General features: G+C 44.3%; 1 protein-coding gene, 1 long non-coding RNA gene and 1 pseudogene across 2 annotated transcripts; 1 reads left to right on the top strand and 2 right to left on the bottom strand.

Annotated features, from left to right (window-relative positions):
- Positions 1 to 338: 338 nt before the first annotated feature.
- LOC100217288 (uncharacterized) lies at positions 339 to 6,022 on the top strand. Its single transcript, NM_001348793.1, has 12 exons — positions 339 to 689; positions 2,245 to 2,331; positions 2,920 to 3,021; positions 3,113 to 3,221; positions 3,342 to 3,448; positions 3,534 to 3,671; positions 3,750 to 3,845; positions 3,963 to 4,087; positions 4,768 to 4,900; positions 5,026 to 5,151; positions 5,250 to 5,361; positions 5,509 to 6,022. Exons 1-12 carry the CDS (start codon positions 564 to 566, stop codon positions 5,883 to 5,885), a joined length of 1,638 nt encoding a protein of 545 aa, NP_001335722.1. The 5' UTR covers positions 339 to 563; the 3' UTR covers positions 5,886 to 6,022.
- A 1,872-nt stretch (positions 6,023 to 7,894) lies between these two features.
- Positions 7,895 to 8,411, bottom strand: LOC103639346 (uncharacterized). Its single transcript, XR_559383.2, has 2 exons — positions 8,327 to 8,411; positions 7,895 to 8,215 (listed from the first exon to the last, which is right to left on the bottom strand). It is a non-coding gene; the product is annotated as an uncharacterized lncRNA (long non-coding RNA).
- Positions 8,412 to 9,107: 696 nt separating this feature from the next.
- LOC103640375 (rop guanine nucleotide exchange factor 7-like) lies at positions 9,108 to 10,030 on the bottom strand (annotated as a pseudogene).
- Positions 10,031 to 13,651: the final 3,621 nt, after the last annotated feature.

Genomic DNA, 13,651 nt, shown 5'->3' on the forward strand with positions numbered 1-13,651 from the left:
AGCACGACGTGCCCCGACTCAGGCCCAAGCACGGCCTGGGTGTCGTGCCAGGCCGGCCCGAGCCCGTCGTATACCGTGCCGTGTACGGGTCGGGCCTAACCCGCGCCGTGCTTGGGGCTGCCCGTTAGGCCCGACCGGTTTGGACATGTATACCTTTGCCTTGTCGCGCTTGCAGCTTGCTCGTCTCCGGCGCCCGCGCGAGCTCTTCTTCCTTTCCGACGCCAGCGCGGTATCCTCGTCGTCGCCAGTGCGCGAGCGTCTCCTCCTCCTCCTTGCGGCCTCCCGCGCCTCCGCCCCCCCCCCCCCCCCCCCCCCCCCCCCCCCCCCACCCACACACACACATCCGGGAGAAGAGTAGTGGATGCGGAGCGTCTCCTGTAAGCGGTCTCCCAAACGCCACGCTTGTACTCACTTTGTTTCTAATAAAAAATTGCTGTGGTGGAGGCCATAGATTCCAAGTGGTGGTTTAGAGAAGTCCCAAACATACCCTTTGTTTGGGGAGAAGAATCGAGAGGGAGATAGCTAAACTAGGGTTAAGGGAATTAGGGGCCGAGAGGAGCGCAATGAGCATCGTGCCCAAGGAGACGATCGAGGTCATCGCTCAGAGCGTCGGCATCCCCAGCCTCGGTGCCGATGTCGCCGTCGCGCTCGCCCCTGACGTCGAATACCGCCTCCGCGAGATCATGCAGGTCAGGCCTCGCCCCCCTTGCCTAGGTTACTTTTTGATTCCGGCGCTATTTTTCATGAATTGGGAGGGTTGATTTCCGTGCCGTCGCCCTAGGGTTGTCCTTGGAATTGTAGCAGTGGCGGTGAATTTGGTTGGCTAAGCATCTCCAGCGACCTATAAAAATGTCAATTAATTTAAAATTGAGTATATTTTATAGAATTTAGGGCTTCAATAAAACTTTCTGTTCCAATAGTAAAACCTTCAATCTAGATTACAAGGCAACTCATTACGGTGTAGTATACCCGAGGCACTTGAGAGGGTGTCTTATAATTTATTGACTAAATTTTATAAAATGAGACACTGTTAGAGTAGTTTTTCCTGTGTAGAGCCCCACATTTCAATTTGAGACACCAATTTAAGGCATTGTTGGAGATGCTTTGAGCATCTCCAACAACGTGACCTATAAAAATACCCTAAATTTTAAAGTAAGTATATTTTATAGAATTTAGAGTACCAACAAAACATTCCGCTCCAACAGTAAAGCCTCAAATCTAGATTATAGGGCAGTCCACTACGGTGTAGTATATTTGAGGCACTCGAGAGGGTGCACTATAATTTTTTTGACCAAATTTTATAAAATGAGGCACTGCCGGAGTAGTTTTTCCTGCGTAGAGCCTCATATTTCAATTTGAGGCACCAGTTTGAGGCATTGTTGGAGATGCTCAAGCGATAATTTTTTTTGTACATCTGAGCTAAGTGCAGGCTGTGTGCTTCGGCCAAATTAATGACTCTATGCGATCAGCATTATTTAATTTTCCGGGATACTAAGAGTCTGGGCTGGAATTGCCCCCTGTTTTCCGTAGCTTCTCAGCGAGATTGCTTGCATTCTCACCATCTTCCCAACCAAGTACATGCCATTTGTTTGGATTCATCTCCCGACAAGGGCGAAGCTAGCTAAGAACGTTACCGGTCTCATCGCCATTAGAGTATAGGATCATGTAACTATAAAGCAGTATATTATAATGTTTCTCTATTGGTTTTACAAAATCCATCGGTGTCAGATGACACCAACAAATGCCCCTAGCTCCGCCACTGTCTCCCGAGCAACTGTATGAAATCAGTATCTTTAGTTCTAGGGTGTGCTTGTTTATGATGTGGAATGGAATTTTGAGGGCTGCATGGTGGGATGAACTTGCCAAGTGAGATGTTGTTTGTTTTTCCACTGGCACAACTGGTGAAGTCATTTTTTTATTTTCTTTCTACTGGTAATTCGAGTTATGCTGCTTAATTTGTTGAGTCTATACAATTCTTTCCCTTTAGGGATGTAGAACTTAGTTGGATCTCAAAATTTTGTCGAAGTACTAGTGGGGTTTGATAACAGAAGAGTGTCCTATGGCCTGATATTTCATTATCTAGTGTTTTCATAATTCACTTCTTTGTGGATACTGTCTGTTCCCTTTTTGCCACTTGCGCTAATTTATGCTAAGCTTATAATCATGCAAGTCTTCATGAAACCTTGCAGTTTTACTACCTCAATTGCCATTCTGATGATCCCATTTTATGTGTTTTTGCCTCAGGAATCCATTAAATGTATGCGGCATGCAAAGCGGACTGTTCTGACGGCGGATGATGTTGACAGTGCCCTGGGCCTCAGGAATGTTGAGGTGAATTACCTTTCTATGCTATTTTTTTGGATACTTGCAACATATGTTTGTAGGTCTACTATGCACTTGTGAATTGTTAGCTAATAAATTTAAGATCCTTTTTTCGTTGTATTGTTTTTCCGAATCATGTTTAGAACTTCAAAAGCGTGTAACTACATTACTACAATCCACTTTTAGATTTCGACAAGTGTCTTCATGGTATGTAAATGGTATTCAACTTACACCTTCCACTTGCATATTTGGTTCAGTAAACAATCGAACAAGTAGTTTTTGAATGATGCTTCCATATATTTGTAATCTTGAAATTTCATTTCAGAAATCTTTAGGAAAAATGGTTTTGCTTTACTGGTACATATTTGTTTTTACTACAGTTGTAATATTGGTTCCTCAGTTCATAGATGTAGTTTTCTTACTAGAATTTTCTCAGCATGTAGAGCTGTTTGATTAGCTTCTGTTTTTGTGAAACTGCCTTCCTTATGCAATTTTTGTCATACTTTTATATTGAAGTGTCTAACTCCTCTGCTACACTTTATTTTGTTTGAACTGACCCTGCTGTTTCATTACCATGGTCCATGGGTTCTCAATCAGCCCGTATATGGATTTGCCTCTGGTGATCCATTACGTTTTAAGAGAGCTGTTGGACATAAGGATCTCTTCTATCTTGATGATCGGGAGGTAGACTTCAAAGAGGTAGTGGCATTATTAATGATTATTAAATTTTCGTACCACTTATTTCAAAACCATTCATTTGAAATGTTTCTTCCTGGTTCGTGTCATGCAGATTATTGACTGTCCTCTGCCTAAAGCCCCACTGGACACATCAGTTGTAGCCCATTGGCTAGCGATTGAGGGGGTACAGCCTGCAATACCGGAGAATCCTGCTATTGACGGTCTGCCCTTTTTGTCCAGAGATTTATAGTCATTACTTTTCTCCTTAGCAAGATGTAGTCACATTCTTCTCCAATATTGAGAGAAAAATACTTGTTGTGCCAATTATCATTTTATTTCAGCAATTGTACCACCAACTGAAAATAAAAGGTCTGAGCATGGGAAAGATGATGGACTTCCAGCTGATGTCAAGCTTCCTGTTAAGCATGTATTATCTAGAGAACTACAGGTACTTTGATTATGATACCGTGCATTGTATATTACGCATATATTTTCAAGAAACTTATATGTCTATTCACTGTTTGGTTTTGCAGATGTACTTTGATAAAATAGCTGAACTTACTATGAGTAGATCTGATACGTCCCTTTTTAAAGAAGCTTTAGTGAGCTTGGCAAAAGATTCTGGTCTTCATCCTTTAGTTCCTTACTTTTCCTACTTCATTGCAGACGAGGTTGTACAGTAGCTTTCTTGCTTTTGGTGGGTTTCTTTTTATATGACATTACTTAGTGTGTATCCATTTGAATTTCAGGTTACCCGGAGTTTGGGTGATCTTCCTGTTTTACTTGCTCTAATGAGAGTAGTCCAAAGTCTTCTCCGTAATCCACATATTCATATTGAACCTTATGTAAGTAGTAAACCATAAGGTTTTGATAGTTCATGTGCGCGACTTATTTTTTTGCCATTTTATATATTCTTTTCGCCGTATTAGTACTAAATTAGCAGCATTTGTCTTGATCTGTAGTTGCACCAGCTGATGCCATCAATGATCACTTGCATTGTTGCGAAAAGGCTAGGGCATAGGCTCTCAGATAACCACTGGGAACTTAGGGACTTCTCTGCCAATTTGGTTGCCTTGGTATGTCAGAGGTGAGTGATATGTGAAGGGTGTCAGTAAATCTTTGTATAATTATCAAAATTTAATTCAATTGCATTTGTGATTTCAATTCCTTGATTCTCATATTATGACCTTAAAGAACAGTTATGTGCCCATAAAAGTGCTTTATCTTAGTTATGCTAATATGGTATCTTTTCGACAGGTTTAAGATGAAGGTCAAGTCAATAATAGTTTGACCACCATTTCATGCTCTTTCTTCCGTATATAAGATTTTACCTATTTTGCGGGATCATGTCATATGTGACATGATAAGTTTCATGGAAGCTTACATCTTAGTGGAAAACATACCAATAAACCATTGCATGGCTTTGCTACTGAGTAGACTACATAGTGTTCCTTTTAGAGACCAACTGGTAAATAGATATTTTCACTATGCTGTGTGTGGACAGAAGATTTATTTCAGTTCTATCTTCATGCATTTGTTGGGTGGGTCATGACTTGATCTTGCCTTATGTGTTTCCATGCATCCATTTTCTTTTGGAATTGATAGATTTATAGCCTTTTGCATGCTCTGCTCATGGAGTGTGTGTATTTTCTGAATGATGATCTCTAGCTCTCTTTGCTAATTGATATTTTCTGTATGTAGTATTTGGCTAATTGCCTTAATAATTTTCTCATGACATTGTTGACCAACTGAAGATGATGGTTTCAGGTTTGGTCATGTCTATCACAACCTTCAAAATCGGTTAACTAAAACATTGATCCATGCATTTCTTGATCCTGCCAAATCACTGACACAACATTATGGTGCTGTCCAAGGGATATCTGCACTGGGGCCCAGCGCGGTAGATCCCATTTGAAACTCTTTTTTTTTTGTATTAGTTATTCCTTCCTCAGATCCCACTTATGTGGGAGCCGCCAACACTGGGTCTGTCCTATGCACTGGCTGATTGTTTTTTCTGCTTACCAGATTAGACTCCTTCTTTTGCCCAACCTTGTGACATATATGCAACTTCTGGAGCCGGAACTGCAGCTTGAGAAGCAGAAAAACGAGATGAAAAGGAAGGAAGCTTGGCGTGTTTATGGTGCCTTGCTGGTCAGTTCAGAGTTCTCAGTCAATATAATATTTATCGTATTTTGGTTCACCAACTAATGCCAGGCCAAGTTTCTTACCAGTGGAATGCATTTTTTTAGTGTGCTGCAGGCAAATGCTTGTATGATCGGTTGAAACTATTTCCTGGTTTGCTTTCTCCGTCGATGCGGCCTCTTTTACAGAGCAACAAAAGGGTCTTAACCAACAACCCAAGTGAGTGTTGAATATAAGCACAGTATCAGTTGAATATATGCCACTAGACACGTGTTGACTGGCAATTAAGTGCAAAGTGGTTCTTACTGTCAGCAGTTGGATTAGTCGAGTTTGAAAGTAAAGATTATGTTGCGCTGCAAATTTCAGATAAGCGAAAATCTAGCACAGATCTCTCTGCAACTCAGCCACCTCTGAAGAAGATGGCAACGGACGCAACAGCCAACTCCATGGCCTCAGCTTCCATGGGAGGAAACATGCAAGGTGCCATGGATGGCTTTCCCAACCAGTTAGGCAACCCTGGCATGATGCAGGCCTCGTCCTCTGGGCAGACGGTGGAGAGCATCCCATCAGCTGCGGTCCGGAGGGATCAGGGCAGTGATCTCGCGCAGAGAGTTTCTGCAGTGCTTAGGCAAGCCTGGAAGGAGGACCAGGACACCGGTCATCTCTTGGGGTCTCTGTACGAGGTCTTCGGGGAAGCCATCTTCTCCTTTGTCCAACCACCAGAGATATCCTTGTTTGTGTAGAGAGAGAGAGAGAGAGGAAATGCATAGACTCTAGGTTTTATTATTCTACGCTGTTGTACAACTAGGGATGTTTTGAAGAGTTCACGAAACCCGGTTTGACATTGTCAAAGTAATGTGACTGAAGTTGTAGTTTACTCAGTTGCTGTGCTGTGCTGCTATCCAATGCATGCTATTTATGATGGCGTTGGCATTCAGATGGCATAGTTTGCTTTTGTAAGCGCTTGCCATTTTCCAACTCTATGGGAACGTCTGGTGTATTCCCGCTACAGCTGTCAGCAGGTTAACCAAATTCCGATGTTGTTGTACGCTTACCAACAGTCACTCGTTAGTATATCTGTCAGGTTAGTAAGCGTACAGAAACTTTGGAAACATTAGAAGCTCAGTTCTTGAAATTTGGGTATCATTATCATTCTCCAGTCCTTCAGGGATGGAGTGTCACTTATCTCCTGGCTATTCCACTAGTCTATATGCTCAAAGACCATATGCGCTTAGTCAAGTCCTCTTTCACCCTGTCGTCGTCTTTATGGAGGTCTTCGCCCACGAGAACGGCACCTGAGTAATGCGTCAGGTCAACGAAGAGTGGGAAGCCATGCCACGCGTGTTAATGTGTGCACTTACCACGATGTCATCAGTAGCCATGGAGGACGAGTTCGGGACGTAGTTGCGACGAACGTGGTCGGGACAACCATCACGATTCCGGTAGTAGCGTAGCTGAGCCTGTTCTTCTCTAGCGAGGACACCAGCGGCAGAACGAGCTGGCTGCCCACGAACACGAGGATCGACAGCCAGATCCTCGCTAGATCCCCTTCCAGGTACGCGCAGATCACTGCGGAAAGATCAGCAGCGCCTCAGTTTTTTTTTTTGGCTGCTGCTACCTACCTTAGTTTCTAAATAGATGATGCTTTTAACTTTTAGATATTACATGTAATTACCTATCCTACATATTTTTAAAAACAATAAAATAAACAAGTCATTATTAATGCATCATTAGTAACTAGGTAGGTGCCCGTGCGATGCCACGGAACATAAATTGCAAACCTCCAATGGACTTTATTTGAGACAAGTGATGCCCAAGAAAATGGGGGTAAACTGACACAGCTATCACTTGCATTAATTGCCCTATGCGCGGAAGAATCTGACACAGCTATCACCCATGAAGATTTCCGGTTAACTTGTGGAACCGGACTTCATTTGAGACAAGACAACAATACCAGTGTTGAGCTTGCCACTCGGCCATGGCACACGCGAGAACACGGGATGATCAAGTAAGAACTGAACAGAATGCACTAATACAAAAGGCTGTCTTGCGTTCGCTTCCTTGCTCCACAGGAAGCATAGCTGATATACAAATCGAGAAGTTTTACATATAGAGTAAAAAAGGTCCTGCTCTCGTGTTTTCGTGTAAAACTGGATTCTGTTCAGTTCTTACTGTGGAGCTATGCTTCCTAGGTAAAACTTCTCGATTTTTATAACTTCTCGATTTGTATAAAAACTTCTCCATTTACATATTGGGAAGTCTATATGTAAAACTTCTCGATTTGTATATCAGCTATGCTTCCTATGGAGCAAGGAAGCGAACGCAAGCCAGCGTTTTGTATTAGTGCATTCTGTTCAGTTCTTACTTGATCATCCCGTGTTCTCATGTGTGCCATGGCCGAGTGGCAAGCTCAACACTGGTATTGTTGTCTTGTCTCAAATGAAGTCCGGTTCCACAAGTTAACCGGAAATCTTCATGGGTGATAGCTGTGTCAGATTCTTCCGCGCATAGGGCAAGTAATGCAAGTGATAGCTGTGTCAGTTTACCCCCATTTTCTTGGGCATCACTTGTCTCAAATGAAGTCCATTGGAGGTTCGCAATTTATGTTCCGTGGCATCGCACGGGCACCTACCTATAAAATACAGAAAACACAAAGAAGTATTTATATTTGGTACTGTACTAAGCACTCACGTACGCACACTACAAAACGAATACGCTAGGCTAGGCATGTTGATTGGAAGAGCTCTTGCCATTGACGACATTGGAAGGGGTCGACTCTATTAGTCATGAAACGACCTACAGAATACAGATTGCATCACAGAAACACCAAACACCAGAAATCAAGTAAGACACTGGGCAACTTGAATGCAGGTAAACCGTACCTGGGGGAGGAGATCCCCCTCACCAGTAATAAAGTTTTAACAGTCAAGAGGACTATGTATTTACAGCGTTTATGACTGGATCAACCGGCAATGATAGATCAGGTGAATATATGGCGGAGGAGGCCTCCTGAGTAAGAGAACGACTTCTCCGTCTCCTCCAGGCAGTGGTCCTTCTCCTCCCGAGACCAGCTCTAAGGAACCAACCAGTACATGGAAAATAATTTGACAGTTAGTTTTTCCTTCGAGAATCTGCCGTTCAGTTTAAAAAGCTTTGGTACTTGTGTTTGGTTCCAGGGACTTACCGAAGCGACTTGGTTAAGCTTGTTGCGGACGTTCTGCAGCAGCTGGGAGAGATTGCCCTCCCACTTGTAGAACTCCAGGTCTTTGGAATCTTCTCGGAAACCTAAGATACCAGGAGCACATGGTACTGTGTTAAATGATACGAGATAATGGAGGAACAGGTAGTTTCAGACTTCTGAACTACCCAGATCAGCAACGAAAGGTAATCATATTCCTAACCAGAAGTGCACTGTAGTATCGACAAAGAAAAAAGGCACAAGGAATCATATTCAATAGAGAATGCATATGCATGCTTGGGGATTTGATGGCATCAGACACCTGAATGTGCCAATGCTGTGTAAATTATGCTTGCCAAAACAATGTTGTGACATGATGCCATGTACTACTCAGTATTTTGTCATTTTCTCAGAAGGGGGGAGGGTCACCTTTTTTGCCAATCATTCGGCCTCCAGCAGTATGAGCAAAGTACACGTTATAGAAATGGCAGATAAAGGCCTGGGGGTCCTCCTCAGACAGATCTTCCAGTAGAGAAGTGTATGTGGTGCCAGGGGCCGATGGTTTTGGAATTGTGTGGCCCTGTTGCCTGAACCATTCCAGATCATTTTTCAGTGCCTCTGATCTCTCCAGCCCAGTATTCCGAAACTCTGCATCTGAAACACACACCACTAAAAATCTCAGCAAGCAGCATCTTTGCAGATCCTGATGAAGCAATCGCCCATTAACTACTACTCCCTCTGTTATTATAAGACATTTTTTATAGATAAATTGTCTACAATACCAGGTTCAACGACCTGTTGCTGCGAAATGTTCAGCGTGTCCGTTCAGCTCGTCGATGTTTAGCAGATTGTCGATGTGGGTGACGATGTTTGAAGCCAAACTTTCTAACACCCTCGAATAGCTCTCGAGGATTGATTTGCCCACATCCTAAAAATTGCTCACCAGCAAGAGCCGCGTCAGTTATTTACCTGTAATTTGGTTATGGATGGAATACTGGGAGAACCAGATAAGAGATAAAAAAACCTTGTTGTACTGAATTTTGCTCATGTCCAGGCTTGTCTGTGTCAATCCAGGAAACCTTTGCTTCAAGCATATTAGCAGGCCCTCTGATTGTTCAGCTAGCAGCAGATCTCTCTTCTCCGAGTCTACCATCATGTCCTTTACCATGCCCCACGATTATCTAGCAATGCTGCTTCGGCCCAATCCATTTACTGGTTTGGCAGCAACCCTTCGGCGCCACACATACATTGACGCCTCAACACGGTTTGCGACTTCCAGGGCCTGGTACTCCGTGGACAAATCCAGGCAATCAAGAAGGCACTCAGGGGAGAACTGATCAGAGGTTATGTAGCGGTATATGATATCACCTAAGGTTGACCGTCCATTCTAAAATCAAGTTTAATGCAACATGTTGAGAACTGACACTAAGAAATTCTGTGGACACTGCACATTCATGAGTTCTGATCGCGGAAGAATGCATGGTATACCTTTGGTAGGGAGTCAAGATAAGGTTCAGGGACCTCCATCTCTGCTAAAGTATTGCTGTTGATGGCCATGGCAGCCTTCAGGATTTGGTTTGCACAATCACGCTTGTGTTGGAGCTGCTTCCTTGTTTTGTTGTGAAGGCCACCGGGAGGCACACGAGGCACCGGGAGCCACCACTTCTCATCACGGCGGTGGAAAGCCATCCTGAAGGAGGCAGAGCCGTCGCAGTCTGGTGCAGCGATACCTTGCTCAACGTACCAGAATTCCGGGTCTCTGAAGCTTTCCAGGATTTCCTGTCAGAACATGATGTTGTGAGAGAACCAAAGTTTTCGATCAACTGCACTGAAATTCTAAGTTTGGATGGATTGTCACTTCTGCTGAAACCTGCTAGTCAACCTGATGATTCTAGAATGAACTCTTCTTCTCTTCAATCTGTTCCTGTACCAACAACAACAAATAAGAAGCCTAGCAGACCAAAGTGGCTGAAAAGGTAACATTATTTGTTCGTCTTAATTGCAATATTTGTTTGGAGGCCTTTTCTAAGTTTTTTTGTGTGAATATTCTAATTCCATCCAAAGGAGAAAAAAATTCTAGAGTATTCTTCTTTCCATTGTGGTCCAATAATTAAAAGGAGAAAACCTGTCAAGTTTCTGGTGATAATTGTTATGAATAGCACTCATATCCAATATGAGGGCACTTGCTGCTCTCATGCATATTTGAGAAAAATATTTCCTTATCATCTTTTGGTAAGTTAGCATATGCACTTGCTATCCACCGTTTCAGAACATTTGTAGAGTTTGCAAGGAGCTTTAAATTGCAGTTTCATTTTAGTGCATGCATCTAATACTATTCTTATTGTTGAATCAACCCCACCACCATAGGGTATGTCTCGTGATAATTCTGTTTGCTTGAACTCACATGTGTGCTCTACTGCTCTAGCTACTTTGTTTCAGAATATATTGTGACTTGCTGGATCACGACAAAATAACTGGTACCCTCTTCTTACAGGTGATACCACTCCAGGTGTCAAGTGTGTGCCATCAACACAGAATCACTCTGTTAGGCTTCTAAACACTATTAATGGCCGAACAAGCTCAAATCTGAACAGGCTACACTGCTGTAGTACAATAATTGGATCCTCTGCTTATAGAAGCTGCAGGGGCATTAGAAATAGAATCCCACCTTTATCTAACAAATCAGCCTTGTTCCCAGCCAGAGCCACTATTGTATTCGAGTTTCCTGCATTAAAAAGGAAAGGAAAATTAAAACAAAAACTTGTAGATCAGCAGCACACTCAATGACATAATACATCCACAGATAACCCCTTCCAAAAAAAATTCACATCGTACTCGCTGAATCAACTTCTTACACAGCTCTTCGATAGGACTGAGGTAAAAAGTGCATGTATTCAGGGGTCTAAGATCCAAAATATCAATATCTTTACTTTTGAAGCAAACTTCCACCATACAAGTGCATGTTCTAATACAGCTAAAGGAGGGAGCTGGTTAAGAGCGGCTATAACCAGGAAGTATACATATGCCAACCGATTAAACTGTATGAAGAGATTCTTAGGCAAGAATGTAATCTAAGTATACTTGCTTGTCCTGATCTCATTCCCTGTAAATTCATATCGATCATTTGTCCTGTTAGGATCATTAATGTAAATTTTTCTTGGCTCTTGCTCAGATGGATCTTCAAACTGTGAGCTCTTGTTCCTGATTCTCTGGGAGCGATTTGGCTTCTCATGCGAAGAAGATACCATTCCAATCTCTAGGGATGATGGAGAATGCTGCCTCTCCATTGCGCCACCCCAAGAAACCTTCCGCTGCCTCTCCTTCTGAGAGCATTCCACTGAGAGACGATGGAAGAATTGTGAATCAGCAGACTGGAAGCGCTCTGCCACCCTACTCACATCAGACAACTCATGTAAATGTCTTGGTTGAGCCTCCCTTTCATCCATGACTGTGACAGAAGACGTTTCACAATCCTTGTACAGTGAAGAAGAGAATGAATCAGTTGCGCAGAGACAGCCTAATGAGCCTACCGAAGGCCGAGCTGGAGCCTGATGCTTTGAAGGTGAATCTGCACTTCCCGATGATGACAGGAGCAAGGGATCACCGGTAGTCATCTACTGCAACCTACCAACCACTGCATCATTGGAATAAGGAATCTGGCTACAAGAAGGATGGGTTCAGTTGCACGGTGCCCGCTTCCAGCACGCTATATGCTGAAGCCATCTCATGTTTGCACAATTTTCAGCACCAAGCAAAGCTCCACAAATACAGATTACTCCCACCTATTGAAACAAAACATATAGCAAAAGCTTTAGTCTCATCAATCAGTGCAGTCCTGTAAGGACAATAGCTAACAGGTTATGGAGCACAATTCGACGAGCACTCAAAGCGGGATTAATACTCCACAAGCTTCTACTGGATGCAGGTAACTTGAAGTAAAAACAGATAAACCAGCAACTATTGAGCTTCGAAGGGGAAACACTATTACTCACGCAAAAGGGGGAAAACTCAAAATCGTATCAATCAAAATGAGTACTCGATTCAAGCGCCTAAAATCCAATTTTTCTAAGACCAGAGTTATGTCCATACGGTGGATCGAATAATATGCAGCGGATAAACCCAAAAAATACTTTATAGAGAACATTTCCCAGATCGCGCCAAAGAGAGAAAATCGGGGACCAGGACAGGGTCGAGACACGCACCCACAGTCTACGCGCCTCCGGATCGAGCCAAACCAATGCCAAGCTAGACGTCGGCGGCGCCCTCCCTTTCGGCGCGGCGGATCCGGCGGCGCGCCTTACGCGGATCCGAAACGCACGGCGGCGCGCTCCCGGGTTCGGACCGCGCGGATCCGGGTGCGCCTGGCGGTGTACCCCTCGGGCAGCTCGGCGGCAACGTGGCGAGGAGAGCGGCGGAGACGACGGCGGCGAGGTACGTGGCGCTCTCGCTTTTTTTTCGCGCTCGTAGCTCGGGGACGGTGAGGGAGGAAGAACCTGCTGCTGTGCGCGCGACTATGGGCCGCCCAAACCTAACTGGAGTATGGGCCGCACCAAAAAAGCAGCCCAAAACGCCTGCACTGCTGTATTGTTGTATTGTCTTGCAAAAACTTAGTACCATATTGGCTAGTAAAGGAGACATGGAACGGCTTATAAGCTTTGGCGCAGTGGCTGAACTGATCAGTTTCAAATGGTGGCTGAACTGGTGGTCAGTTTCAACTCGCGCAGGCATAATAATTTTTGCTAGACACCTGCGTGTACCCCCTGTGGGGGCAGAACCAGAGCCATGGCAGAACAGGTCAAAGGCAGAACAAGTCAATGGCAGACTACTATTGCTTACTTAATAAGTAGTAGAGATAAAATACGGGACGATGCATCGTGGACGGGCATGACAAGGACTCGAGGGGTTTGCCTTCCGCACATATACGGGACGCGGGACGCCCAGACATCCAAGTATTTGAAACGTTAAGGCATCCTGCAGGGCGAGGCCATAGAGCCCTCGGCAGTTACCGCGGCAGGGCGAGATCACCTCCGATCCAGGTCCAGCTCCCCGCGGCAGTTACGCACGTCATCCTTGTTGCGCCGCCGCCGCCGTAGGTGGACGTTGATCTCCACGACCAGAAACCTCGAGTAGAATATGAAGTTGCTTGCGATTTGGCAGAGGATATTTTATCAGGTGTGTGCTTTGATTTGAGCGAGATGGGAGTTGAGGGAGCTGGTGGGGGGTTTTATAGGTGAGTGGGGGTGCTCGGGTGCGGAGTGGCGGTGATGGAGCAGGTGACACGTATGATGGGGGATGGTGTTGCTGGCGGTAATGGCGGTGGGTGCGCTGCAA

The sequence above is a fragment of the Zea mays genome, chromosome 9, assembly GCF_902167145.1.
Source record: "Zea mays cultivar B73 chromosome 9, Zm-B73-REFERENCE-NAM-5.0, whole genome shotgun sequence".
Classification (NCBI taxonomy): domain Eukaryota; kingdom Viridiplantae; phylum Streptophyta; class Magnoliopsida; order Poales; family Poaceae; genus Zea; species Zea mays.

Bases quoted from the DNA above. Each gene is read 5' to 3' on its own strand.
- LOC100217288 (NM_001348793.1), top strand. From the start codon at position 564: ATGAGCATCGTGCCCAAGGAGACGATCGAGGTCATCGCTCAGAGCGTC. The intron at 2,332-2,919 runs GTGAATTACCTT...GTTCTCAATCAG, and splicing joins TGGGCCTCAGGAATGTTGAG to CCCGTATATGGATTTGCCTC. The intron at 4,901-5,025 runs GTAGATCCCATT...TCTGCTTACCAG, and splicing joins CTGCACTGGGGCCCAGCGCG to ATTAGACTCCTTCTTTTGCC.